The 25,803-nt window shown below is 40.2% G+C and overlaps 1 protein-coding gene across 1 annotated transcript; it reads left to right on the forward strand.

The window, feature by feature from the left end:
* The first annotated feature begins 438 nt into the window (after window positions 1-438).
* Window positions 439-22,569, forward strand: SGCB (sarcoglycan beta). Its single transcript, XM_082653984.1, has 6 exons — window positions 439-546; window positions 7,336-7,545; window positions 14,271-14,456; window positions 15,113-15,304; window positions 15,638-15,769; window positions 19,115-22,569. The coding sequence occupies exons 1-6, from the start codon at window positions 481-483 to the stop codon at window positions 19,316-19,318; spliced, it is 990 nt and encodes a 329-aa protein (XP_082510110.1). The 5' UTR covers window positions 439-480; the 3' UTR covers window positions 19,319-22,569.
* The last annotated feature ends 3,234 nt before the right edge of the window (window positions 22,570-25,803 follow it).

Genomic DNA, 25,803 nt, shown 5'->3' on the forward strand with positions numbered 1-25,803 from the left:
TTTCAAGATTTTCGCTACCTAATCGGCAACTTGTTAACTTTTGCCACATTATCACCACCTCCTTCCTCGTCCACGCGTACTCTCCTCTCTCCAGGGAGATCCCGGCCCGTTCAGCAAGGAGGACTCGGGATGGCACCAGCCCCTCGTGATGGGGAAGGGAGGGCAAAGGGAGAGGCGTCTTCCGTATTTTGAGGTCGCCCTTTCGGAGGAATCCAGAGGCAGCCCGACGTCGCGAGCAATCCCGGCGCGTGGGAAAATGCGCCCGGAGGCCACCGCCTGGGCGCCGGGCCCCCGCGGCAGCCGCGGGCTCGGAACCTCCCTGCCGGGGCGGGGCGAGGTTGGAGGTGGGGAGGGGCGGTGAGGGGCTGGGGCCCCCCTCCCGCCCCTCCCGCCCCTCCAGGGCGCAGGCGCAGGCGCGCGGGGTGCGGCCGCGGCGGGGAGAGCGGTGGCAGCGGCGGCGGCGGTGGCCAGCGCTGGAAGATGGCGGCATCGGCGGCGGCGGCGGCAGCGGCGGCGGCTGCTGCGGCGGTGGCGGCAGCCGAGCAGGTCTGTGAGCCCCGCCGCGGCCGGGCGCTGGAGGGCCAGCGGAGGCCGGGGTGCTGCCGGCGGGGCCCGCCTAGGGCCGGCGGGGATGACTCCGCGGGGTGGGGCGGGGCGGGAGGAGCTGTCCGCAGTCCGAGATGCTGGCAAAGGCCGGGCGGGACCCCAGGCAGGGGCCCCGGGGCGGAGAAGGGGGAGCCGGCCCCGGCCCTCGGCCTGGCCTGGCTGTCCGTCGGCGAGGTGAGGAGGGGTCGCTGTCCTGAGGGCCCGGGAGGCGGCCGTGGCAGCCGGGAGCCTGGGCCAGGTCGTGCCGGGGACGTGCCCTGCTCGGTGGCCAGCGAAGATGCAGGCAAAAATAACCCCAGCCAGCGATCCAAGAGCCTCCCCTGACACCAGCCAAGAAACACTCAGCTGTTGCCTGGGTGTCAGCTTGCAGCCCCTTCGTGTGTGCCATCCCCATATGCTGACATCCACGTTTCTCCTCCCGCTTTGGTGTTTGGAGACAGTCACCAATATAAAACTGTCTCCTATCCAGTTGGTTTAAAATCATTTTTTAAAATGCTTTATCAAGTATTTCCTGATCTGCATTGTAAACGGGTAACTTAGAATAATAGTTTAAAAGGCTATTTTCTTACAAAAAGCAAGCTATACATAGGCACACATGCACACACACATATATACATACCTGTAGTTACTAGGGTGATTTGTTACAATAAATATAATTTTGATAGCCACTTTTTCCCCTTAACTGTTATTTCCTTCTAAAAAGAAACTGTGGTATGATAGTTTCTTTGGGAAAGTCTCATTCTTCAACACTGCTGAAAAAATACACAAGTCAAGTAGCCAACATTCTGTTTCCAGAACTGGAAAGATTTTCTTAGGCAATTAACAGCTTTTAGAGACATAGTAGATAGATATCACTGGAACAGTCATTCTGAGGGACATAAAAAATAAAAGACATGACATCTGCCTTCAAAGCTTAAAGTCAAACTGACAGATAAATGCAGAAAAATCAGCTAAAGATGGTAGGCAAGCTACAGGTCCTAACAATAAAATAAAATCTAAAGGAATGAGTGAAATTGAAAGGAGACAAAGCTTCTTGAAGTTGTTGAGATTAAAATTGTCCCTTGGCTTTCCTCCTGATTTATCAGTGCCCATTTTAGATGGTTCTTTTTTCATCTGCATCACCTGTTAATGCGCTTGAAGTTCCACTGAACTTCTTTTCTTGCTTTACACCTGCACTGGGCAATCTGATCCATTCCTCAATCTCTGCTTCAGAGTTAGGCGTTTATGTCTCCAGCCTGAACTGAACTGAATTTTCCACAGGCACCCCAAACTCAAAAATGTTGGATTGGATCATATGCACCATTAAAAGGGTTACAGCCATCCATTCAACTTGGTTCACCTCGCCACAAATTTGGGAGCAGGGCGGGCTCAAGGGAACTCAGAAGGGACCCACATTTGGTTTAATGCTCTGCTGTCCCAAGCTTGATATTTGAGCAAAGGACCTCACATTTTCTTTTTGCTCTGGAGCCCACAAATTATGTAGCGGGTCCTACTTGGGAGTCATCTTAGGTGCCTCTAAGTCACACTCACACCCAGTCAATCATCAGGTCCTTTCGGTTCTACCTCTTAAGGCTTCTCCCCAATATTCTCTTCATCTGCAGCGCCAAAGCTCAGTCAAGCCTTCATTCGGACTGTTAGAGAAACCTGTTGTTGAAATCTCCATCTCGAAACTCTTCTATTCCAATTCATCTCTTTTTGGTTTGATTTTGCTATAATGCAGATCTGATTATATCACTGACCTATTTGAAATCTTCAGTAGTTCCCCATTGCCTTCAGGATAAAATTCATCATTCTAGATGTGATACTTACGTCCACTCGTTTTCTAGCCCCTAACCACATCTCATCTCAAGTTTTGTCCCATTCCTATACTCATCCTCTTCACCATCCTCATAAAGCTACCAAAATTAGTTTGCAGAGATGACTTATACTCCAAGTTCCCATGCTGTTCCCTCCGCCTGGGATGCCTTTCTCTGTACTTTGCTTGGCTAACTCCTGTTTGTCCTTCAAGATTCAACTGAAGCCCCAACTTTTCTTAAAAAGCTTCAACTGATGCCCCTGCTCGCTAAGTCGAGTGGCATTCCTCTTACGCACTCTTTCAGTATTGTGTGCATTGCTGTACGACAGCACTTGCCGTGTTGAACTGCAGTTGCTAGTGACCCTGTCCATCTACTCTGCTGGCCTATAGGTAAGTTTGTTGAGGGTAGCCGCTCTACCGTGCTCATCTTGGTAGTCCGGAGCCTCTGACATATAGTAACTCCCATAAATGGTAAGTGCATCAAATGAACAGGAATTGGCAGAGAAAATTAAAGAGTGCATCTCAGGAGGGTAAGTTTTGCCCTGGCTCTCTGTTATGTAGACCTATATTCAAACTCTGGCTAAGATTTTTAAATTGCCCACCTGTCAGCACTGTCATAAACCCATACTGTGTCTGTGAACATGAGAAGCAAGCACGCTTCCCCTAAGATATATTACTGCTTTCGGCTGTCACAATGCATGTGCAACTCTAAAATGTTTGAGTGTCAATGCACCCTCGTAGCTGTTGTACCCCATGCAGATATACAACCTACACAACTGTATTCAGCAGCTTGTTTTGTGTTAAATCTGTTGAGTAGATGGAATTATCCTCTACAGAGCCTTTCTTACCGCTTTGTAGAATTTTAAGATTTTTGTCTGCCGCATTACTCACAATGATTATTCCTGTCTTTTTCCATTTTCCATAAGCCCTCAACCAGCCTGCTACCCGTGCCACCACAATAAGATTCCAGCTGCCCTCTCCACTCTTTCTCGGCAGATGACCTTGTCTAGTACATCCCCAGGGAAAAGAAGAATTTTTTTTTTTTTCTCTTCTTGGTGTGAACCGTTTCAATGAGGTGGGAACGCATCCTTTAAGACTGGTTTCTCCTGTGCTATCACTTTTCTTTCCTATCTCCTGAAAGATCTTATTTCCCTCATTATTCTGCCCTACTCTGAGGTCTTTGACCTTTGCCCTTCTTGGCATCTTTCCCTCTGCCATCAAACATACAAGTCTTCCTGCAAAATGTTGTGAGGAGAGGATGAAGAGATACTAACAACAACAAGAACAAGCACAATTTTCCTCCAACAGTACATAATTCTTTAGTCTTCTGTGTTAACACTTCTGTCTTTCTGGACTCGAAAATAAATGCATACATGCTGGCATCCTTTCAGGACTATCCCTACTTACCAATTTGCTGCTCAGAGTTCATATTTGAAAGTCACAGAGGCACTTCTTGACAAGTTCAGCAGCACTGCACATCCGTAGTTTTCTTGTATGTCTCATTTTCCACTGTTCCTGCACGTTTAAAGTTTTCCACGGGTACATCCTTGGCTTTTTATTCTCTTCCTCTATAGTGTTTTTTACAGCAAACTGATGTGGTCTCATAGATTTAATTTACCTTGAAGATGAAGACTCTCAAATCTGTATTTCTAGTCCTGACCGACCTAATACCCCATCCCATCCTTCCCGTTGCCTTTAAGGCAGGTGGTTATTTCTCAATCAGTTCAAATACAACATGTGTAAAATCTTCTCCCTGCTTCATTCCCCATATTTAAATAGTCACCATTCAGTAAACATGAGGGGCTTTTTTTTTAACCTGCTACAAATTCACTTAACTCTTCTCTTGAAGTATATTTTAAATCTATCCTTTTTCATCCCACCTTAGCTTAGGCCCTCAATACTTCAGGCCTCCATTACCACAGCATCCCAACAGCCTACTTGCTCGTTTTCCTCTTTCCCATGTCTCCTACAAATGCCCACACATTGAGCATCCTGAAACGTATGTCATTCATCTTCAGAGACTTCCAGTGACTCCCAAATCAGCAGACGTAAAGACTAGAGTTTGTACCCAGATGTCCAAAACCTCACAACCTATTCTCCATTTCCAGCTTGATTCTTCTTCATTGCCAGATTTGACCCACCTACTCCTGGTTTCCCTGACAACTCCAAGCCCTCGTGTCTCTTCTCCCATGAACTCCACAGGATGTATTGTCTCAACTATTGATTTTGGCATCTGAACATACAGAGCATTTTATTGCATTGCTAACTGTTTTGTGTACCCAGATCACATTTGTAATATCTGGAGGATAAGGATCTTGTCCTATATTGCTTTTGTATTCCTATTTATAGTATTAGTGTTTAAGCATAAAGTGCTTAATAAATGCCTATTCAATACATTAATTTTCTCAGAGCTCTGAAAAATATGAACATTGGGCAGTATTCCATTCTACTCCTTCCTTTTGTGTTCATGATGTACCAGATTATTACCTAAAATGACTTTCAACCATAGTCGAAAGTCAGAGGTTCTCAAACTCTTTGGTCTCAGGTTCTCTTTATACTCTTTTTTTTTTTTAAGATTTTTTTTTTTTAACATGTGGACCATTTTTTAAGTCTTTATTGAATTTGTTACAATATTGCTTCTGTTTTGGTTTTTTGGCATGAGGCATGTGGGATCTTAGCTTCCCGAACAGGGATCAAATCTGTACCCCCTGCATAGGAAGGCAAAGTCCTGACCACTGGACTGTCAGAGAAGTTCCCATCTTGGTACTCTTAAAAATGACTGAGGGGGCTTCCCTGGTGGCGCAGTGGTTGAGAGTCCGCCTGCCGATGCAGGGGATGCGGGTTCATGCCCCGGTCTGGGAAGATCCCACATGCCGCGGCGCGGCTGGGCCCGTGAGCCATGGCCGCTGAGCCTGCGCGTCCGGAGCCTGTGCTCCGCAACCGGAGAGGCCACAGCAGTGAGAGGCCCGCGTACGCAAAAAAAAAAAAAATGACTGAGAATCCCAAAGAGCTTTTGTTTATGTGGGTTATATCTGTTGATATTTACCATATTAGAAATTTAAATTGGGAAATTTTGTAAACACAGGAGTATACAAACACACATTCCATTAGCTGTTAGAGCAATGGTGTCATCACATATGGTCATGTAGCCTCTGGAAGCTTCACTGTACAGTTGACCCTGGAATGAAGCAAGGGTTAGAGGCGCTGATCCCCACACAGTCAAAAGTTCACGTATAACTTTTGACTCCCCCAAAACCTAAACTAATAGAATGCTGTTGACCGGAAGCCTTACTGGTTACATAAAGTCAATTAACATGTATTTTGTATGTTATATTTGTTATATACTGTATTCTTACAATAAAGTAAGCTAGAGGAAAGAAAATGTTATTAAGAAAATCATAAGGAAGGAGAAAATACATTTACAGTACTGTACTGTCTTTATCGATACCATAAATTTATGTCGTCTGTTTACAAGATGAATCATCTGTCAGCACCTACATCAATATTGTCTTATATGGTACAAAACACTGTAGATGTTATACATATTACTAACACTGGACATCAAAAATGAAAAGATAATGTGGAAAAGAAATTCATATTTATTTACGTGCATAAGGTTTCATGCATTGATAACGAAGAAGCAGCAGTATGGTTGCTTTACAGTAGCCTCGTGTAATCAGTACAATTCCTTCACAGTAGCCTAACCTATACACTAATGAAAGGATCGTAATAAAATTTTTTATGGCATAGAGTATCACAGTCATATTCATAATATCTTTTTTAAAAAACCAGTTACATGGGATGATAGGCTGATACACAATTTCTCCAGTTATGAGAGAGACTGTACAGTAATGTAATTCTTTGAAAGCAAAGTTATAAAACAGTAAGAAAACTAGCATTATTAATTTTATACTAAATATCACTAAACTTATGTATCTACATATATTTTATGCATTCATGACACACCTTTTTCTTAATTTTTTTGATATTTCTAGGCTACACAGTTTATCTGCAAGTTTTTTCAAATTGTTGCAGATCTCCAAATTTTTTTCCAGTATATTTACTGAAAAAAATCCACGTATAGGGCTTCCCTGGTGGCACAGTGGTTGAGAGTCCGCCTGCCAATGCAGGGGACACGGGTTCGTGCCCCGGTCCGGGAAGATCCCACATGCCGCGGAGCGGCCAGGCCCGTGAGCCATGGCCGCTGAGCCTGCGCGTCCAGAGCCTGTGCTCCGCAACGGGAGAGGCCACAGCGGTGACAGGCCCGCATACCACACACACACACACAAAAATCCACGTATAGGTGGACCCATGCAGTTCAAATCCATGTTGTTCAAGTGTCATCTGCATATTCATGGGAGAAGAAGAGTAAAAAAAGAAAATAACATCTTAGTGTTATTTTGAAAATAATTTGCACCCTCCAGACACTTGAAAGAGTTCAGGGGACCCCTCCAGGGCTTCCCAGCCCGTATTTTGAAAACTGCTTGTCTAGGATAATGTTAACTTTAGCCATTTGGAGTGATGAATAAAGTGTATTAGCCTTTCCAAATTATTTTCATATAAATGAAAAACTATATACAATTAAACAAATCGTTATAAATCATTAATTAAAACAAGATTACCCACTGTAGAATGCGTATGTTAACTCTTCCCCCAAATGAGGTAGCTGTTCAGTTTACTGACGGTAGGACTATTCAAAGCAGACAGTAGAAATATGTTATCAGATGGTCACACTGAAGGTTCTTCTCTATGACCCTTCTCAGCATAGTCATGTCCTTACTTGGAGCCTGCAGCTCAACACGACTTGAGGTTTATTGGTGGAAAATATATCACTATCCAATTCAGCTTCCTTTAGTTATGAATTTGCACCTAACAAATAAATGCATCAAAAAGAGAGGGTATAGCTGCTCCATTGTGTTGTATTTTGTTTTTAGCAAAGTTCCAATGGTCCTGTAAAGAAGTCCATGCGTGAGAAGGCTGTTGAAAGAAGGAATGTCAATAAAGAGCACAACAGTAACTTTAAAGCCGGATATATTCCAATTGATGAGGATCGCCTGCATAAAACGGGACTGAGAGGGAGAAAGGGCAATTTAGCCATCTGTGTGATTATCCTCCTGTTTATTCTGGCTGTCATCAATTTAATTGTGAGTATTTAGTACAGAATATTCTTAATTACCATGGGGAATTTTTCTTCTGTCTTTTAGTCAAATCATGGACTCTCTTCCTATCGTTTTTCTCAGGACCCTCTTTCTGCTTTCTATACAGGCATACCGTGTTTTATCACACTTAGCGTTATTGCACTTTGCAGATACTGCGTTGTTTACAAATTGAAGGTTGTGGCAACCCTGCATCAAGCACATCTGTCGGTGCCATTTTCCCAACTGCATTCGCTCACTTCAGTCTCCATGTCACAGTTTGGTAATTCTCACAATATTTAAAGCTTTTTCAATATTAGTATATTTGTTATGGTGATCTGTGATCCGTGATCTTTAAAGTTACTATTGTAATGTTTTTGGGTTGCCACTAACCACATCCAGGTAAGATGGTGGATTTAATTGATAAATGTTGTGTACGTTCTGACTACTCCATTGACTGGCCGCTCCCCGTTTCTCTCCCTCTTCTCGGACCTCCCTATTCCCTGAGATAACCCTACAACGGCCTCTAAGTGTTCAAGTGAAAGGAGGAGTTGCAGGTGTCCCTCACTTTAAACAAAAGTTGGAAATGGTTAAGCTTAGTGAGGAAGGCATGTGAAAAGCTGAGATCAGCTGAAAGCTAGGCCTCTTACGCCAAATACTTAGCCAACTTGTGAATGCAAAGGAAAGGTTCTTGAAGGAAATAAAAGTCCTACTCTAGGGAACATATGAATGATAAGAAAGCAAAACTGTCTTATTGCTGATATGGAGAAAGGTTTACTGGTCTGGGTAGAAGATCAAACCAACTACAACATTCCCTTAAGTCAAAGACAAATCCAGAGCAACGCCCTAACTCTCTTCAATTCTGTGAAGGCTGAGAGAGGTGAGGAAGTTGCAGAAGAAAAGTCTGAAGCTAGTAGAGGCTGGTTCATGAGGTTTAAGGTTTCATGCTATGAAGCCGTCTCCATAATATCAAAGTACAAGGCGAAGCAGCAAGTGCTGATGTAGAAGCTGCAGCAGCTCATCCAGAAGATCTTGCTAAGATAAGTGATGAAGGTTGCTACACTAAACAACAAATTTTCCATGCAAACAAAACAGCCTTCTATTAGAAGAAGATGCCATCTTGGACTTCCATAGCTAGAGAGGAGAAGTCAGTGCCTGGCTTCAAAGCTTCAAAGGACAGGGTGACTCTCCGTTAGGGGCTAAGGCAGCCAGTGACTTTAAGTTGAATCCAGTGCTCATTTGCCATTTGGAAAATCCTAGGGCCCATAAGAATTATGCTAAATCTACTTCTGCCTGTGCTCTATAAACGGAACAACGAAATCTGGATAACTGCACACCTGTTTACAACATAGTTTACTGAATATTTTAAGCTCACTGTTAAGATCTACTGCTCAGAAAAAAAAGATTTCTTTCAAAATATTACACCTCATGGACAATGCATTGGTCACCCAAGAGCTCTGATGGAGATTAGTGTTGTTTTCATGCTTACTAACACAACATCCATTCTGCAGCCCACGGATCAAGCAATAATTTTGACTTTCAGGTCTTATTATTTAAGAAATACATTTTTTAAAGCTATAGCTGCCATAGATTATGATTCCTCTGATGGACCTAGGTGAGGTAAGTTGAAAAGCCTCTGGAAAGGATTCATCATTCTAGATGCCATTAAGAACATTAGCAGTTCTTGAGAAGAGGTCAAAATATCAAAGTTAACAGGGGTTTGGAAGAAGTTGATTCCAGCCCTATGGATGACTTTGAGGGGTTTAAGCCTTCAGTGGAGCAAGTAACTGCAGATGTGATAGAAATAGCAAGATAATTAGAATTAGAAGTGGAGCCTGAAGATGTGACTAAATTGCTACAATCGCATGAAAAAACTTTAAAGGATAAGGAGTTGCTTCTTACGGATGAGCAAAGAAAGTGTTTTCTTGAAATGGAATCTACTCCTGGTGGAGATGCTGTGAAGATTATTGAAATGACAATAAAGAATTTAGACTATTACATAAACTTAGTCGATAAGGCAGTGGCAGGGGCTGCCTGAGCTGCTTCCAAGCCTTAAGAATGTTTGCATCTCCGTGAAGCCCTGCTGTACCTAAGTTTACCAGGAGATTTGGGTCGGAGTGGGGCTGACGGGCTTCATCGTTTATAAAATCAGGAGTGCTGATAAAAGCAGTAAAGCCTTGAAAGCTTCCAGTCCTACGCCTGCTCATGGTCATCATTAACCAGCTTTACTTGGATGGGACATCGGTCTGGCTGTACTGTGGGAATGTGGGACATCATGCACACTTGTAGCAGTGCCGCTGTCCTCGAGCACGAATAGACATACCTGTGAGATACCCCCTACAAAAAGAAAGAGATTAAATAAAGCAGTGGCAGGATTTGAGAGGATTGACTCCAATTTTGAGAGAAGTTCTACTGTGGCTGAAACGCTATCAAACGGCATCACATGCTACAGAGAAACCGTTCGTGGAAGGAAGAGTCACTGCAGCAGACTTCATTGTGGTCTCACTTTAAGAAATGGCCCCAGCCACCCCAGCCATCAGTGACCACCACCCTGGTCAGTCAGCAGCCGTCAGCGTCAAGGGAAGACCCTCCACCAGCAAAGAGATTACAACTTGCTAAACGCTCAGGTGATGGTTCGCATTTTTTAGCAAAAAAGTATTTTCTAATTAAGGTATGTACATTGGTTTTTTGGGGTTTTGGTTTTTTGGTTTTTTCAGCCACATCGCATGGCTTGTACAGGACCTTAGTTCCCGAACCAGGGATTGAACCCCGGGACCCCGGCAGTGAGAGCGCTGAGTCCTAACCACTGGACTGCCAGGGAATTCCCTATACATAGTTTTTTTAGACATAATCCTGTTGCACACGTAATAGACTACAGTATAGTGTAGCCATAAGTTTTATATGCGCTTGGAAACCAAAAAAGTTTGTGTGGACTTGCTTTATTGCAATATTCGCTTTATTGTTGTTATCTGGAACCAAACCCACAATTTCTCTAAAGTATGCCTGTATATGTTTTATCTCTTATTGAATTTTAATGAATATTTTCTATATGAAAACTTAGTATGTTAATATTGCCATGCACTAATTTTATTTAGAAAAAAATGTTCATAGACTCTTTCCTTTAAAAGACTTAAATTTTAGGGCTTCCCACAATGCAGGAGACACGGGTTCAAGCCCTGGTCCGGGAAGATCCCACATGCCACAGAGCAACTAAGCCCATGCGCCACAACTACTGAGCCTGTGTTCTAGAGCCCGTGCTCCACAACAAGAGAAGCCACCGCAATGAGAAACCCGCACACCGCAACGAAGAGTAGCCCCCACTCGCCGGCAACAAAGACCCAATGCAACCAAAAATAATTGATTAATTAATTAATTAATTTTAAAAAATAAAATAAAAATAAAAGACAACTTTTAAAAGGTTAGAGTCAACTCAATAGAAGAGACCTTTGCCAAGATGATTTTACTGCCTTCATCTCTCCTAAAAATATACTCCTTCCTGTTTTCATTCAACTTTTCCAAAATTTGCTCTTGCCTCCTCAGCTAGATTTTAAAATTGTAAACCTTGGATGGCAGTAAAGCGTTATATTTTGTAGTCCTAAATCTCTGTTATAAAAGAATGAAAGGATATGAGGTAGACTGGTTTACACTAAGGTGTGAGGAACTGGTGTGTTGCCTTTTCCAAAGATATTTGCTTTCTTAAAGAAAGGGGTTAAATTTGAACCCCTCTGGCATGTGTGTGGATAGATATTTTCAGAGAGTGATTATTGGTATCCCTGAGACCAATCATGAACATGGATGCAGCAGTTCTAACGTAATTTCACTTACTACTGTATTTTTTTACTTCTAATACTCTCAAACCAGTCCATTGTATTTTATGTACATCCAAAACATTTGTGTCTAATTCTTCACTTAAATCAAAAAGAGCTGATACTGTAAATAGCTTTACTAGGAGCACATGTTCTGAATTTATTTTATTTTAGAAATTTATTTTTTTGGAAAGTTATGGTTAAGATGGCAAAAAAAAAAAAAGACATTTTCATCCCCTTCTGCTTTAAATGCTGATCCTTAGGTGACAATGTCAAGAATCAGAAATACCTTGGAAGAAAGTGGGAGGCAACCGAAATCCTGAACCGTAATATATGAAGACAAAAAGGAGGAGGAGTGGCAAATAACTTACTAGAGAAGAGAAACTGCATGTTGGGGGAGAGGGTTGCAGGGGGCATTGGTGGAAGTGTCTTGCAGAATCCTGAAAAGCCTCAGGAACTGGAAGTACAAGTGCCTTGAAAAGTAGGAGTGAAGGGGGAACTGAAAACAGAGAGCTTGTTTGAAAAGTCCATAGAAGAAGGCATGCAATCCCCAGCCTCCCTCTCCTTCCAGGCAGCAGTTAGGCAGCCAGCCCTCCTAACCCCACACTGAACCAGAGGGGATTCTTTCTGCCTGAGGATATTGCCAAGAGGAGGATAGGGATGGGTTTCCACACTGAAGGCAGGAAAGTCTGTATCCTGAGCACTGAGGCTCCCGTATCCTCATCCTCCAGCTCCAGCTCCCTGTACCAGGCTTACATCCCCCAGCAAGAGATAAAATAGCCTGCTCTGGAGAAACCGAAGAACATAGAGAAAAATCCTGAAGATACACGTGGCAGGTCCCTGTGAAAAAGCCACCTAATCTCCCTACTGTGAAGCCTGTCAGTCACAAGTGCCACCCCACCCAGAGAACTTTCCCTGAACTTTTTATAACCGCTCTGTTAACTATGAACACAGAGCCACCAGGGATCAGTAGATTTTTATGGAAAGCTCCCAGAATTGAGAAATGATTGAGACCAAAAGCACCCAAACCATGGGGAAAGTGGGCATTCAGGGAAATGGAGAAAGTGCAACAAATGACAGGAAACTTAAAAGAATTAAAGCACACAATCAATAGCTTCAGAGAAGTCAGAGGATATTGCATCCATTAAACAAGGATACTGTGCCATTAAAAAGAAGCAGTTAAAGAATATGGAAGAACTCATAGAAATACACATACATGGATGGATGGATGGATAGATAGATAGACATTGGAAGATAAAAGAAAATCTTCCACAAAGTTCAACTAAATTAAAGAATGAATCCAGGAACATTCTGTTAATTGGAGTTTTAGAAACAGAGAAGAAAAAACACAATGGGAAGAAAGTTATCAAATAAATAAATCAAGAAAGAGTCCTAGGACAGGTTGAAAACTACCATTCTGGATCCAGCATAGATATAAAAAAAAAAGACTCACACCAAGGCTATTACTGTGAAATTTAAGAAGACCAGGAATAAAGAGATGATCCTAAACTCTTCCAGAGAATTAAAAAAAAACGGGTTTTGTATAAAGAACACAAAATCAGAGTGGCATCGGACCCTGTCAAAAGCAGTGCTGGAAACTAGAAGGCAAGAAAGCAAGGACCTTCAAGATTCAGAGAGAAAATAATTTCAAATCTAGAAATGCATACCAAGCTAAACTCTCAGTCAAACGTGAGGAATTACAGAGACATTGTTTTAGCCACGCACACTCTCAAAAAATATTTCACATACATTCTTTTTAAAGAAGCCCCGGGACAATGTGCTCTACCAAAAGAAGGTACTAAACCGAGAATGTTGAAGACAAGGATACCGGAAACTGGGTATCCTGCATGGGAGAAAGACGAAAGGAAGTTCCAGCATGAAAGTGAATGGAAAGCTCGTGGTTATAGCCGTGCGACAGACCCAGAGGGCAGGAGCTCAGACTGGAGCAAGAAGATGAGGGTTCGTTCCGGAAAGATTTCTTGGGAGAGGCAAATAGAGCTAATACATTTTCTGGGAGGTTTGGACTTTTAGAACATTTTATTGAGAGACATTTTACAGAAATGTTGGAGAGTTTGAAAAAACTTAGTCTGATTTTCAAAGAAACTAAGCAAATGAAAGAAGGACAAATATTAAACTCTGAAAGACACAAAGTACAAGAAGGGAACTGCCATCATAGTGCAGTATTTGCCTTAGCAGTGAACAATATTTACATTGTTGTAATACTGAAAATACTGAACATGGATTTAACCAAAACTTGAGATTGGAGTTGGAGGAGAAGAAATATAAATGAGCTAAAATTCTCATCTGCTAAAATAGGAAATTGATAGATACAACCTAAAATTGATCAGTGAAGAAATAACATATACTTATTATTTAGAAATATGGAGATAAATTCTAGACGAAACGGCTAAGATTGTTGAAAGTGGTTGTTCTGGGACGAGGTATAGGGGAGGTAGAAGAAATAAACTAATCTTTTTTTTTAAATTATAGAACCTTTAGCACTTTTTTTTTTTTTTTTTTGGCGGTATGTGGACCTCTCACTGTTGTGGCCTCTCCCGTTGCGGAGCACAGGCTCCGGACGCACAGGCTCAGTGGCCATGGCTCATGGGCCTAGCCGCTCCACGGCACGTGGGATCTTCCCGGACCGGGGCACAAACCCGTGTCCCCTGCAACGGCAGGCGGACTCTCAACCACTGCGCCACCAGGGAAGCCCACCTTTAGCACTTTTTGACTTTTAGTTATTGGTATGTAATACCTTGATAAAAATAAAATTGGTTTTGTTTGTAAGTGGAAACCCAATTGATGTGTTCATCTCACTGATGAAACATTTTAGGAAGTTTAATCCTTTAGCAACTACCTTTCCTATTTGTTTACTGATTATGTTAAATGTATGCTACCTATTATCAGTGGGCTTGATTTCTTTTTTAGGTAACACTTGTTATCTGGGCTGTGATTCGCATTGGACCAAATGGCTGTGACAGCATGGAGTTTCATGAAAGTGGCCTGCTTCGATTTAAGCAAGTGTCTGACATGGGAGTTATACACCCTCTTTATAAGAGCACAGTAGGAGGAAGGCGAAATGAAAATTTAGTCATCACTGGCAACAACCAACCTGTAAGTAACCACATTAATTGAGGAACATTAGAGAAAAATTCTTCGTAAAAACCTAGAGTTGATTACTGGAAATGGATATTTTCCTTTAAAGAAAATTCATAATATATTTAATAATATTGTTGGTCTTCTCATCCATCTATTACTGTTAGATACTTTCTTAATATTCTAGATTTTGTCCCATGGTAGCATTTTCTGGGATAGATATAATTACTGTAAGAATAGTTTACTCTTTTCTCCTCCATATGAGGAAACCATTTAAAAAAGCACCTTCCCAGGTTAGAATACCCTCTACTCTCTGGGAGTCTGGAAGAGAATATGCCAGTCTAGTCAGTGGCAACCCCTGTCAAGTGGCTACTATAACGTAGGTTTTCAACTGACCAGAACCTCAAGGAGGCATCCTTACCGCCCCGCCCGTCTTAGCTCTGGGTCCCTGTGCTCTGCGACCATCTGTGTCTGCCAAGCATTACAGCAAATAAGCATGTTAAGCCCTCGTTTTAAAGGACTCTTCTCCCAAGTGGGTGGAAGGAGTCAGAGAGAGGCAGTTAAAATCATTAGGAGTTAAGCCTGCTATTGTAGAGTTTTTTTAGAATGTTCTTGATGAATTTTGGATGCAGTCTTGTTCGAAAACATATTCATGATAAAGTGTTTTTCTGAAGATTGTTTTTCAGCAAGGGACGACAAAGCTCAGTGTAGAAAAGAACAAAACTTCTATCATAAGTGACATTGGTGTGCAGTTTTTCGACCCAAGGACTCAAAATATCTTATTCAGCACAGACTATGAAACTCATGAGTTTCGTTTGCCAAGTGGAGTGAAAAGTTTGAATGTTCAAAAAGCATCTACTGAAAGGGTATGATTTATTTTCCTTGCTTTTATTAACGGAAGAGAATTATTATCTAAAGTTACAAAGTGTGTGAGGTGGGGGGCAGGGGCAGGTTTACTGATAAAATGCTATGAATGAAGTGACTCCAGAGCAGCGGAAAGGATTAGTTCTAGATTTGTCATCAACTAGTTTATGTGACCATTATCAAATCATCTCTCTTTATCTCTACATGTGTGAAATGTGAATTAAAACACTTGCTTTCATATTTTGTCGTTGAAACGCCTCCTCCTCTATCTCTAATAATAATCCTCACTTTAATTTAGAAACTCTTCATCACTACTTTTTTTTTTTAATCTTCAGATTACCAGCAATGCTACTAGTGATTTAAATATAAAAGTTGATGGGCGTGCTATTGTGCGTGGAAATGAAGGAGTATTCATTATGGGCAAAACCATTGAATTTCGCATGGGTGGTAATATGGAGTTAAAGGCTGTGAGTATTTTTTGATTTTAAGAGAATTATTAGATTCTTGGGTACATAAGTCCTTATGTGGAAAAAGAGTTACGAAAAATGATAATGTAGTTGTATTTTTTGGACATGAAAAGATGTTCAAAGTGGATTATGAAGTGAAAGAAAGTTATAGAACAATCTGAAATATCTCATCTTTATTTTTCAGATTATGTGTATGTTTATAGAAACCTAGAAGGGTATGCCAAAATGTCAACAATGGTTAGTTATGGGTAGCAGGGTAACAGATGATTTTCATTTTATTTCTGTTTGCCTGTTATTTTCTGAATTTTTTTTTTTTTTGCATAATGATGCCTGTGTTATTTTAAAAGGCAAACAAACAAACAAGCAAAAAGCTTCCAAAAGAGAATTCTCAGTATGCATGCCCTGAAGTTGATAGGGTTTTTTTCAGTTAAAGATTTTTCACATCTCTTCATGGGTTTTGTGTCTAGTGATGTGAAAATCAATTAGCAAATATATTAAATGTATTTTTAATTATACATCTATTATTAATTGTAAAGGAAAAAGATTTTGCCTTTATTATACCTGTTGAAAAGTAAACTTTTCTTTGTGCCTCACAGATTATATCTGAACTTTAATAAGTAACATATTTCATTTAAGGGGGCCATAAGTTCGAAAACATTTTCCCTGCTCACAATTCTGATCAAAGTATATTTATTCAAAATGTCTTTGGGCATCTGCTCTATGCTACCTAATTAAAGCTAATTAAATTTGTGCTACTAAGCATTAAATGACAAAAGTTAAACCTAAGGACTTATAAAATAGTTCTTTCCTTTTAAAAAATTTAATCATAGTTCTTGAAGGAAAAAACTTTAAAAAATTAAGTTCTTTCACTTTCATAAATATCTTTTCCCCCTGAAGAATATGTTCCAATCTCTAAATAATAAACATGAACATAAAATGTGATTCTTGCCAGAAACTCAATAGCAGTGCTGAGTATTGTTTGCATACATTGTAGAAAGAAGCCATTCCTCTGAGAGAATAACAGTGTTGAAGAATGGTCACAGTGGGGCTGTTGTTCTCTGCATCAGAAACTCAAAGCAGCAAGAGATGTGATTGATTTGTTTATAACCATTAGCAAGTCACCTAAATCTTTTAAGTTTTTCTACCTGAAAATTCTACCTGTTGTTAATATGACATACTTTGAAATACATATACACACATATCAGTTTCTCCACAGTTAAAAAAAAATAAACCAGTATGGAAAAGATAATTAGCTTTATAATTCAGCTAATATCAGAGGTTAGTTTTTAAGTGTATGGCTAGTCATTAGAAAGAATTTTATCAATCAAACTGCTTTTTAAAAAAAACTGCTAAGACAAATATTATATCACTTATATGTGGACTCTAAGAAACAGTACAAATGAATCTATATACAAAATAGAAACAGACTCACAGACATTAAAAACAAATTTATGGTTACCAAAGGGGAAAGGAAGGCAGGGAGGGATAAATTAGGAGAATGGGATTAACAGATACAAACTACTATATATAAAACAGATAAGCAACAAGAATTTAATAACCTATAATGGAAAATAACCTGAAAAAATATATATATGACTGAATCACCTTGATGTACACCTGAAACTAACACAATATTGTAAATTAACTATACTTCAATTTAAAAAAAAAAACCTACTTTAGCAGTTTAAAGAAAGTAAAATTACATAACCACAAGATGGCAGCGTTAGAACAAAATTTGAAAATTCCATATACTATCACTACATAGTCAGTTAGCCGTTTCCATTACTTCATAATCAACTTTCGTTGCTTTAAATACCCTCTATAAGCTGATGACTCTCAACTTTGGAACTCCTTCTTTCTCCTCTGAACTAAGTAAGATTCACATATCCAGCTGCCTTCTTACCTGTCCACTTCAATATCTAATAGGCATCTCAAACTCAACAAGTCTAAAGTCTTCATATCCTCCTTCCCTTCCCAAACATGCATTTCTTTCAGTGTTCCCATCTTGTTAAATGGTACCCATTATTTCGTCAGCAAAGCCTCTGGGCTCTACCTTCAGAAGATGTACAGAGTCTGGCTGATTCTCACCACCACCACCACACCATGGTGTAAACCAGCATCGTTTCCTGCCTGCACTGCTAGAATAGCCTCCAAAGTGGTCTCCCTGTTTCGTCTTTCACCCCTGTATTCAGTTCTCTGTACAGCAGCCAGAGCGATCCTTTTGAAAAGATCGTCACTTCTCTGTTCAGAACCTTCCAAATGGCTTCCCGTCTGATTCAGAATAAAAGCCAAAGTCCATACCCTGGCCTTATATGTCTGGCCCCTAGTTATTTCTTTGACTCATCTCCTACCTACCAGTCGACTCCCTCTCTCTGTCCTTCAACCACTCTGGCCTCCTCTCTGTTCCTAGAACACAAGGCACATCCTCACCTTGGGGCCTTTGCGTATGTGCTTCCCTCTGCCCAGTTACCCACATGCCCTAGTCCCTCATGTCATCCAGTTTCCATCAGACTGTGACCTTATCAGAGAGGCCTTCCCTGACCATCCTCTGGTCACTCTCTCTCCACTCACCCTGACTTGCTTTTCTCAGATGATGTCCTGTTTGTTTTACCTCTTCAGGTGTTTGTTGTCTGCCCCTCCCCAGTAAATGGGGATTTGGACTTTGCCTGTCTGTTGACTACTGCATTCCCAGCACCTAGAATAGTATCTGACACATAGGAGACCTTTAATAATTATTTGTTGAATGAATAAAAAGAAGAAAAGGGAAGAAGGGAGAGAGAGGGTTAGGAGTTCCAAAAAAGAGAGGGTCTGCAATACAAGAATGTTCCTGGGATAGTGGGCTTGAAGAAGAGAACTTCCAGGCAGTTTTCTTTGAGTGCCTGGGCTTCAAAATTGTATGGTTTGAATCTTCATTTATGGTGTCACACAAAAACATTGGAAATTCAAATTACTTTTCTCTAGGAGAAAAACAGTCTTTTTCTTCTTAGCGTCAGAAATGTATCAATCAGCAACTTGGTTAAAACTCTCTTAGGAAATAATAAATGAAAATGATCTGAGACTTTATCAGTATTTGTCTTATTGTGCACTTAGGAATTTTGATATAATTTTTAACTAATTGAGAAATAAATTGTGTTAACAAGTGTACTAATATACATTGTGAACAATTACTAAGAGGTCACTAGGTGAATTTTGATTGGTTTGGGGTTTTTGTTGTTGTTGTTTCGGTCATGACTTTTTCTTGCTGCCTTCTATTCTTGCTAATATTTCAGTGAGTGTTGTTTATTAATCTTGTTCTCGCCCTACTTGTGGATGCAAACAAGCCATATATGAGTTTTCTCCTGATAGGAAAACAGCATCATCCTGAATGGAACTGTGGTGGTCAGCACAACTCGCCTCCCTAGTTCCTCCAGCGGAGACCAGTTTGGTGGTGGTGACTGGGTGCGCTACAAGCTCTGTATGTGCGCTGACGGAACCCTCTTCAAAGTACAGGTGACGGGCCAGAACATGGGCTGCCAGACCTCAGACAACCCCTGTGGAGACACTCACTAGAAGAACCCGAGAGGGCGTCAGTAGGTTCAGATCGTGACTTGACTTTTTTTTTTTCAGAGTAGGCATGCAAATCATGTTTTTACAGAGTTTGTGATAACTCGTAATTATTTTATCTGCAGAGCACTGCTGTATCTATTATATAGTCTCCATGTTTAAAATAGTCTCAGAGAGCCTAAATTCTAATACATTTCATTAAGTTGCACTGATCTTCAATTTACAGTTCTCTAAAACAATTAAGAGAAGTGAATACAATCAATATTAATCTTTAAAGAAGTGTTTTTAAAATGCCACTTTTCCTTGTCTAAAGGCTAAAGGTCTGAAGCAACTGTTTAGACTCACTGTAAGTAAGCTTTTGGTAACTAATGGGGATAGACCCACTTAAGACGTTTAAAGGTACACCATCAGTAAATGTTACATGCTCTGTCTTTTGGCTTCTAAGAGGAAAGACAGACTTTTTTTTTTTTTTTTCTTTGCGGTACGCGGGCCTCTCACCGATGCGGCCTCTCCCGCTGCGGAGCACAGGCTCTGGACACGCAGACTCAGCGGCCATGGCTCACGGGCCCAGCCGCTCCGCGGCACGTGGGATCCTTCCGGACCGGGCAGGAACCCACATCCCCTGCATCAGCAGGCGGACTCTCAACCACTGCGCCACCAGGGAAGCCCGGAAAGACAGATTTTTAGTGCATTGACTTTCAGCCGTATTCTCACATGCAAGTGAGGTCGTTAAAGAACTTCGCATATGGGAGTTAATAAGAAACTATGGTTCCTTAGTTTTGCACTAGGAAGAAAATACTCTAATAGAATGTATACTCATTAAATATTGGTAAATATTGTGCTCGCAGTGTGGTAGAAATTAAAGCACCATCTCAGCTTTAACTGTTAAATGATGATAGCTGTCATGTATCGAGCATCTTACAGTGCTAGGCATTGTCCTAGGCATGGCACATGGAATGTCTCTAATTCACACCACAACTCTATAAGCAGGTGTTGTTATCCCAGTTTACCCATTAGGAAACTGAGGTTCAGAGAAGTTAAGAAACTTGCCTAATGTTACAGAGGAAATAGCAGAGTTGGGATTGGAATTCAGGTCTGACTCAAACCTAGGTGAACCTGTTTCTAAATACCGCATTCTTTTCACTATCTGCGCTGGAGTTTTAATTATTTAAAACTCTGCAAAGATGAACAAAGACTAATTCAGACTTACCTAGGCAGATAAGAAACAAAAAAACAGGTATGCTTACTCTAATTAAAAGGAAATAAATCAATCTCAGTGAAAAAAACTGACCAATCACTGTCAGATTTTAAATTTTCTTAAGCCAATTCTAAAATATATTATAGAGAGATCAAATTGGCCTAGTTGTGGGTTACCCCCATTTCCCAACTGGGGTACCTGAATGGGTAAAACGGTTGCCAAGATATGTATACCCTCAGCCCTCGGGGCAGCACAGTGGGACATGGGGAGGCCATGCCCCAGACGAGTCCTGCTGGCCCAGAATGGCTGGTGGATTTACCCCAGCAAGCCAGACAAATATTACCCTTTTTAATATGTGCCGTACCTTGAAAAAAGTCAGGAAGTACTGGACTAAAGGGTACTAATGCAGGAGATAATATAAGTAATTTTCACGTAAGTATGAGATTGACCTCTGCTTCTAACATCACCACCCGTTATAATGTTTTACAACCCTCAAGCCAGTTGATTTTTAAGGTGTTTTATATTTGACCTGAAAGGAACTCGCTGGTATTATTAAGATACACACGACATCAGGAAGAGAGACCTCAAAGTAGTGTGCTGTAAAATAGGCAGAAGAGATAACCCCATTCTGCATTCAAGTATAACATTCTGTCCTTGCCAGTTTGAATGATATAGATAGGAAAATCGACACAAAAAAAATTTGCATTCAATATTGTCAAAGTTCTCTCTGATAGAAAAACCAAATACTTTAGAGATTATGAGTAGTCATTAAAGTATACTAAAGTAGAGATTGACTTACTACCTACTACTGAGTGAAGTTATTTTTTAAGTGAAGAAAAAAAGAGAGTGAAATTTATGACCTTTGGGTGTTATTTGTTGTAGTGATATTCAGAGCCCATATGAATATATTCAGTATCATTTAATATCTGACTAATGTTCAGAAAAAATCCATTGGAATATTCGTTCAGATGCTCAGTGTATTTGTAAATTTTACATTCATTACTTGTCTGCTCTATTTAGATTTGTTTTGAAAGTTTGTTTAGATAAATATTTTTTACAAAAACCACAGAACACTATGTTACAAAGTATTATTTATTGAATGTAATTCATGAAATAATCTATTTTTACTCCTCTTTGAGAAATACTTGTTTTTGATACATCTCCATTAAGTGCTTTGGACATGAGAGAATATTTTGATGTTTTTACAGAACTGATTGTTAAGGTAACAGGTATAGTAATTTAGGACACTTCACAGGTAGCGTTTGCTTTTTCATTGAAATGTAGACCTGGGAAATTCCCTGGGAAGCAGAACAAGAACAAACTGTCCATTTTACCTGTGACCTGTTTAGCATAACAGTAAAGCCTCAGCTACTCATTCTCACCATCAGATGCTATTTTTCTATAAACTGAATTGTTAACCTTGCCTCTTCTGCTGTCATTCCTCCCCTCCATCAAGCGCTGATATGACAAGCAACAGACTTGGGGGAGGTAGAGGACAAAGACAGGATCCCCGGAGATGGGGCAGACACATGCTTGTTTAAATAACTACAGTCCTTCAGAGGTGGATTATAATGACATGGGGGACAAATGAAATGAAAGCAAGGTATCTTAGGGGCTCTCTAATGGGCAGGTAGGAAGAATGCAAAAACTATACACAGTAGGGACTGTATGTGTGCTGTGTAATATTTAAAAATATACTTATTTGTATCCTTTTTGCATTGAAAAAACAAATTGTGTGTGATAGTTTTGAATGAAAAGTGGAAGTTCTACGTGATAGTTTTGAATGAAAAGTGGAAGTTCTACCTAGTTTTGGAGTGAGTTTTTTTTAAAGATCATGAGAATGTTACGGTGCTAAACTTGACAAAAAAAAAAGAGAACATTGAAATGCTGATAATTTTAGTAATCTTTTTTTAAAGCGCTGAGGGGGCAAAGATTACAAATTATGCCATAGAAAAATAAACCTATAAATGTGTCGAGTTACCAATTTGACTTTCAGTTGATTCAGTTTGTAATAACTATTAATGACCTCTGTTTACAATAAAGATTCTGTAAAATTGTTTGCTGTTAATTTTTTAATTGTTAAAATAGTAGCAGGTTTCTACTTACTCATATAAACGTGCTGAATGTAAATACAGCTTGAGAATTGGACGCCGCCAGTATTTATGTAATCTCTCTGGAATCCTGGAGCTCAAAGTTAGAAGTTGTACAGACCCAGTCTGGAAACTCCTACCCTCTGCATTGCAGAAGGCCTCTCTCTGTTGGCTTTTCCCCCAGTATCCCAGGGGAATGTGCACCGCTGTCTGTTGCTGTCACCTCTGCAAGAGGCCAGAGCTTGGAGATGAAAGGGTTGAAGGTTTGCCACAGGGCAGGCTCCAGGGCAGATGGGTGGAGCCTCAAAGGCTCAAGTCTAAAATCCCCACCTGGCTTGATTCAGAGAGAGATCCATTTGAAAACTCCCTAAGGACCAAAGGTATGCCTTAGAAACAGTGTTACTGTTGTGTTCTTTCTACATCTTAGCAAAACTAGCCTCTCCTGCTTTTTTTCTTCTAACTATTGTAACTTCTCTTTCTTTTATATAGGAATGAACTCTTCATTTCCTTTCTACTTTGTTTTTTCTACTGCCTTCTCCCTGTCTCACTGTCTGACACACCCAGTATTTCTACTTCCTCATACTTCAGCTTGAATATGTCCATTTAAAGATATACATTCCACGTAATTGTCTCCAATATCCTCAGAAAATTTTTCTAGAGTTCTCAGGTGTTCCTAACCTAATACATATAAGTTTGTTTTGTATATATATAATATTTTTTAAAACTTACAAACGAATACCTTTCACTTTATGCCATAAGATTATCCTTATCTAGCTGTTTTGAACTCAAAACTGTTAGTTACAGATAAATCTCTTCAACTTAGAAAGAATCAGGTCAATGAAAGTCTTACTTAAGTCCCCTTAAGAAGTTTTTTCCAACCACATGTTTCTCTTCAGTATTGTAGTGTGCCTATGAATGATGAATCTTTTTTTTGTTGCTGACGTTGTTACATTAGCTTGCTGTATAATTACATATGTAATGATTGCAGCTTTGAATATGGTAACAAATATCTTTCTGACTCTACAAATTAATTGAATTTCTGGTATTGCATAAGAGGCACACTTTAAAAATAAATCACTCCTCCGTGCTGTAGGGCACCTTTGCAGTTCATAGCCACGTGTACCCGAACTTAGATGCCCTTCAAAATATGGCAGATTTGACCTTGTATGAAACCAGAGTTTAAAAAGTTACATGGTAAATTGAATTTCTGGTATTGCACAAGAGGCACACTTTAAAAATAAATCTCTCCTCCATGCTGTAGGGCACCTTTGCAGTTCATAGCCACGTGTACCGGAACTTAGATGCCTTTCAACATATGGCAGATTTGACTTTGTATGAAACCAAAGTTTAAAAAGTTACATGGTAAATTTCATCCATTGCATGCATTCATTTATCCAAGCAGAGCATAACCCTATGACAGACTACAGACTATTAAAAATATAAAACATGGGGGAAAATATATAGATACATAGATGAGATAAATAGATGATACGTAGATAATACAGATATAGCCCTATATATAGATATATAGATAGCATAGTCCTATGACAGACTAAAGACTATTAAAAATATAAAACATGGGGGGAAGTTATATATATATGTATGTATGTATGAAAACATGGCCCTTACCATCTGGGAGCTTATAGTCTTTTGGGCTGTTTAAAACAGACACAATGCAAAGCGATAGCCATATAGGACAGTACTGATATTCTGTCAAACTGAATGTTACTAGCATGCATTCATTCATTCAATAAACATTTACTGAAAGATTTCTGAACAAAATAGAGGCCAAAGCAGGAAGAAGGGTCTTCAGGTCATAGGGTTAGTGATGGATCTGGAAGGACATATGTAGGATTTGGACTGAGGAGAGGAAAAGGCATTGGGCTTGGAATTGGAGTGAAGTAAAAGCTAATTTTTGCATGAGATCTACATGTATACCGAGGTGCACAAGCCCCATCTTGTAGTTGCTCCACATGTACTTTTAAAACTAGTTCATGAACTTAGGTAAATAATAGAAAGCCTGGGATGCCAACCTGAGGGATTTGGACTGTAGGCACTGCAGAGCCCTTTAAGGCTTCTGAATGAGGATATGATATGGGAAAACAGTACTATGGGGAAGTAACCCTTTGGAATTTCATTGGATGAAGCAAGAAGGAAAATTGAAAGGCAGTGACAGGAAAACCAGTTAAGCCCATGCTAGTATTGCAGATTAGTGATGAGAACTAGAATGGTGCCATTTGCCATTGGAACAGAACGGAAGGGACAATTTGCTGCAAACCTACGTGCCGAGTAATGGGGTTATTAGTACACACACTGAGTTTTTAATGGAATTTAGTAATTAAATCATTAAATTTAGTAATTAATTTAGTAATTAAATCACAAAAAAGTTATTCATCTACTCTTTTGTTGTTTTTTATTGGAGTATAATTGCTTTACAGTGGTGTGTTCGTTTCTGCTTTATAACAAAGTGAATCAGCTATACATATACATATGTTCCCACATCTCTTCCCTCTTGCGTCTCCCTCCCTCCCACCCTCCCTATCCCACCCCTCCTCATCTACTCTTAAAATTGTTTTTTGTGCATACATTCAGGCATTGTGATTTGTAGATACTTGTTTTAAAGCTTTCAATTGCTTCTCAAGAATCTTTGGTGAGAAAGATACTTGAGTTTCTGTATCTAATTATATCTTCATGGGTCCTAGGGAGAGCATCCTTTTTATAACCGATTTTTTTTTAACGTAGGTATCTAAATGGTTTCAAGTGGATTTGAAAAGCCACAAAAGCCGCAAAGACAAAGCTTGTAGCTCTTCTAGTCATTAAAAAATATCGAGTCTCTTTCATGAGTTGAACTTTCCACCGATACAGTTCCACGGTTTGGTGTAACGATATGGCTTGTCACTCATGTGATAAAGCACATGGCTGATTACCGTGCTGTAAAATAAGGATAATAGACTTTGCTCGGTACTGAAGACCAGGAAGGAAGCAGAGAAGTTTTTCATCTTGGTAGGTTTCCCTCATTCCAAAGCAGACTGCAGGGTGAGTAATCCTGGAAAAGCAGACACAGGTGAGGCCCAAGTGAGTACACATTTTCTGACAAATCAGGAGGGGTTCTTTCTTTAAAACTGTGGCATAAATGTAATTTTACACTATAGCTGTTTACCATTTTGGTAGCTACATTTTGCCCCACTGTCTAAGAAATCAAA

This window comes from Grampus griseus (genome assembly GCF_964374135.1).
Source record: "Grampus griseus genome assembly, chromosome: 4".
In the NCBI taxonomy this organism is placed as follows: Eukaryota; Metazoa; Chordata; class Mammalia; order Artiodactyla; family Delphinidae; genus Grampus; species Grampus griseus.